General features: G+C 41.2%; 1 protein-coding gene across 1 annotated transcript; it reads left to right on the top strand.

Moving 5' to 3' along the window:
- The first annotated feature begins 555 nt into the window (after nucleotides 1–555).
- LOC125593051 (probable polyol transporter 3) lies at nucleotides 556–2,421 on the top strand. Its single transcript, XM_048768994.1, has 2 exons — nucleotides 556–754; nucleotides 880–2,421. Exons 1-2 carry the CDS (start codon nucleotides 637–639, stop codon nucleotides 2,247–2,249), a joined length of 1,488 nt encoding a protein of 495 aa, XP_048624951.1. The 5' UTR covers nucleotides 556–636; the 3' UTR covers nucleotides 2,250–2,421.
- The last annotated feature ends 436 nt before the right edge of the window (nucleotides 2,422–2,857 follow it).

Genomic DNA, 2,857 nt, shown 5'->3' with positions numbered 1-2,857 from the left:
TATTTTCTGATTGTTTTTGTTTGAGTTCTTTTCAATTTGTTCTCTCCTACTTCTTCATTAAGGTCAAAATCTTAAGTTAGCTAGGAAATATTATATTTCGTTTTTACCGAAAAAAATATTATATTTCGTAAATATCTTTTTTTTTTTGATCAAAATATTTCGTAAATATCTAATTCTCATACCAAACAGAATACTTGGGACCCGCGAATACTGTTGAAGTACACTGTTGAAGTTTTTTTTTTCTGAGCAACCACTGTTGAAGTTTATGAGCGTCATTTTCCACTATGAACATGATTAACCCGAGATTCTTAGAATTGGATTTTTATCGGAAGTTAAGAAATTGTTTCTTAACTTTTAAATAAAAAAAACTAAGAACCGGTTCTTAAATAAGGACTTTAAGAACCGGTTCTTAGCTTTTCTAGTTAAAAGTTAAGAAACAGTTTCTTAACTTACGATAAGAACCTCACTCTAAGAACCCGGGTTAATCATGGTCTAAGTGACGACCAAAAGTCATGACTCATGTGTGTGAGTGCGTCTATATATACAAAGAAAGACACATATCAATACTCCAAGCTACTGGAACATTTAACCTAAGAAAAAACGTAACAAAAAAAGAGAGGAGAAAAAAGACTCACCATGGTTCACGCTGGTGGTCATAATTCACCCGGGTCGAATCCAAACCCAACCCATATGAACAAATTCGCTTTCGGGTGTGCTGTCGTTGCTTCCATCATTTCAATCATCTTCGGATATGGTAAATCTCTATATCATACCAAAACGCATAATTTTCCACGTTATATGATGCTTGCTTTGCATGCTTACCGTCCAACCAAAACCCTTATATTAATGAATCTTCTTGTTCTTTTTGTTTGTGCTTAGATACGGGAGTTATGAGCGGCGCACGGATATTTATACAAGATGATCTGAAAATAAACGATAATCAGGTAGAAGTTTTGATGGGCATCCTGAATCTCTGTGCTCTCGTTGGATCTTTAACGGCGGGAAAAACATCTGACGTCATCGGTCGGCGTTACACCATTGCTCTCTCCTCCGTGATATTCTTAGTTGGATCGGTTGTTATGGGTTACGGTCCAAACTACGCCGTTTTAATGGTAGGAAGATGTATAGCTGGAGTGGGTGTAGGGTTTGCTCTAATGATAGCTCCGGTCTACTCAGCCGAGATAGCCTCTGCTTCACACAGAGGCTTTCTCACTTCGCTCCCCGAGCTTTGTATTAGTCTAGGGATCTTAATAGGCTATGTCTCGAATTACTGTTTCGGGAAACTGGCGTTGAAACTCGGCTGGAGATTGATGCTTGGACTTGCAGCGATTCCTTCAATGATATTAGCGTTTGGGATTTTGAAAATGCCTGAATCTCCGAGGTGGCTTGTGATGCAAGGTAGGTTAGAAGAGGCCAAGAAAATCATGGTTTTGATATCCAACACCGAAGAAGAAGCTGAAGAACGCTTCAGGGACATTTTAGCCGCTGCAGAGATAGAGGAAGATGGAGCGGTTAAAGCGGTTGGCCGCGGTGTGTGGAGAGAGCTGGTGATAAACCCTACACCCGCGGTGCGTTTGATCTTGATCGCGGCCGTGGGGATACATTTTTTCGAGCACGCGACTGGGATCGAAGCCGTCGTTTTGTACAGCCCAAAGATCTTCGAGAAAGCTGGAGTGACTTCAAAAGACAAGCTCTTACTAGCCACGGTCGGTGTAGGTTTAACCAAGGCTGTTTTTATAGTAATAGCGACTTTCTTGCTGGACAAGGTAGGTCGGAGAAAGCTTCTGCTGACGAGTACAGGCGGTATGGTTTTTGCGTCGACCAGTTTAGCGATTGGTCTCACGATGGTTCACCGTTTCGGGCGGTTAGTGTGGGCCTTGAGGTTGAGCATCGTCTCTGCGTACACGTTTGTAGCGTTTTTCTCGATCGGGCTTGGGCCTATAACGTGGGTGTACAGCTCTGAGATATTCCCGTTGAGACTTAGGGCTCAGGGAGCGAGCATAGGCGTTGCGGTTAATAGGATCATGAACGCAACGGTTTCTATGAGTTTTCTGTCAATAATGAAGACGATCACGATGGGAGGTGTGTTCTTCATGTTCGCTGGAATCGCGGTTGTAGCGTGGTGGTTCTTCTTCTTTATGTTGCCGGAGACGAAAGGAGTGCCATTGGAAGAGATTGAGAAACTTTTTGGTGGTGGAGCTTGCGACGGATTAGAGATTCAAGCAAAGAGAGTCGATAATAAGATTTGATTAGCATTGTAGTAGTTAAGACTGATTTGGCTTATATTTTCTTTGTCAACGTACGTCATTTGGCATATATACTATATATATACGGTGTGATTTTGTAAGCAGGTAAATCGCTCAAGACAATCTTATATCGGATCATGATATATATCGCATAATTTCTTATTGTTTGGGTTTATATCTTGTATACCATGTTCTTGTGAAGATATTTCCTCTCGTATTTCTCTCGATCTCAGTCACTCTTTGTAACTCGTGTTGTTTAATCACTCAAGAACGTACAACTATACTGATCAATCCGAGAAAACGAGAGCTGGTTTACTTAACACTAAACCAATGCACAATCGCAAGCCGGTTTAGCTCTAACCCTGACTGAACCAATTGAACGGAAGAGAACTTGTCTATATCTTCAAATCTCCACCTTAGACAAGTTCTAACCTCATCACAAAACTTGGATGACTCCTCAGACTTCATGACATTCTCTGTGAACACAAGAACTCTTTACCGGATCCTCTGTGAACCTTCTACTAGATTATCTTTGAGTTCTTCACCGAACTCCTCCTAAGCCCTTTACCGGACTCAGCTTCTTCTTTTCTTCAGTTATTAGTAACCCAAAG

This window comes from Brassica napus, chromosome C9 (genome assembly GCF_020379485.1).
Source record: "Brassica napus cultivar Da-Ae chromosome C9, Da-Ae, whole genome shotgun sequence".
NCBI lineage: Eukaryota > Viridiplantae > Streptophyta > Magnoliopsida > Brassicales > Brassicaceae > Brassica > Brassica napus.
This window is presented reverse-complemented; position numbering and strand designations above follow the sequence as displayed.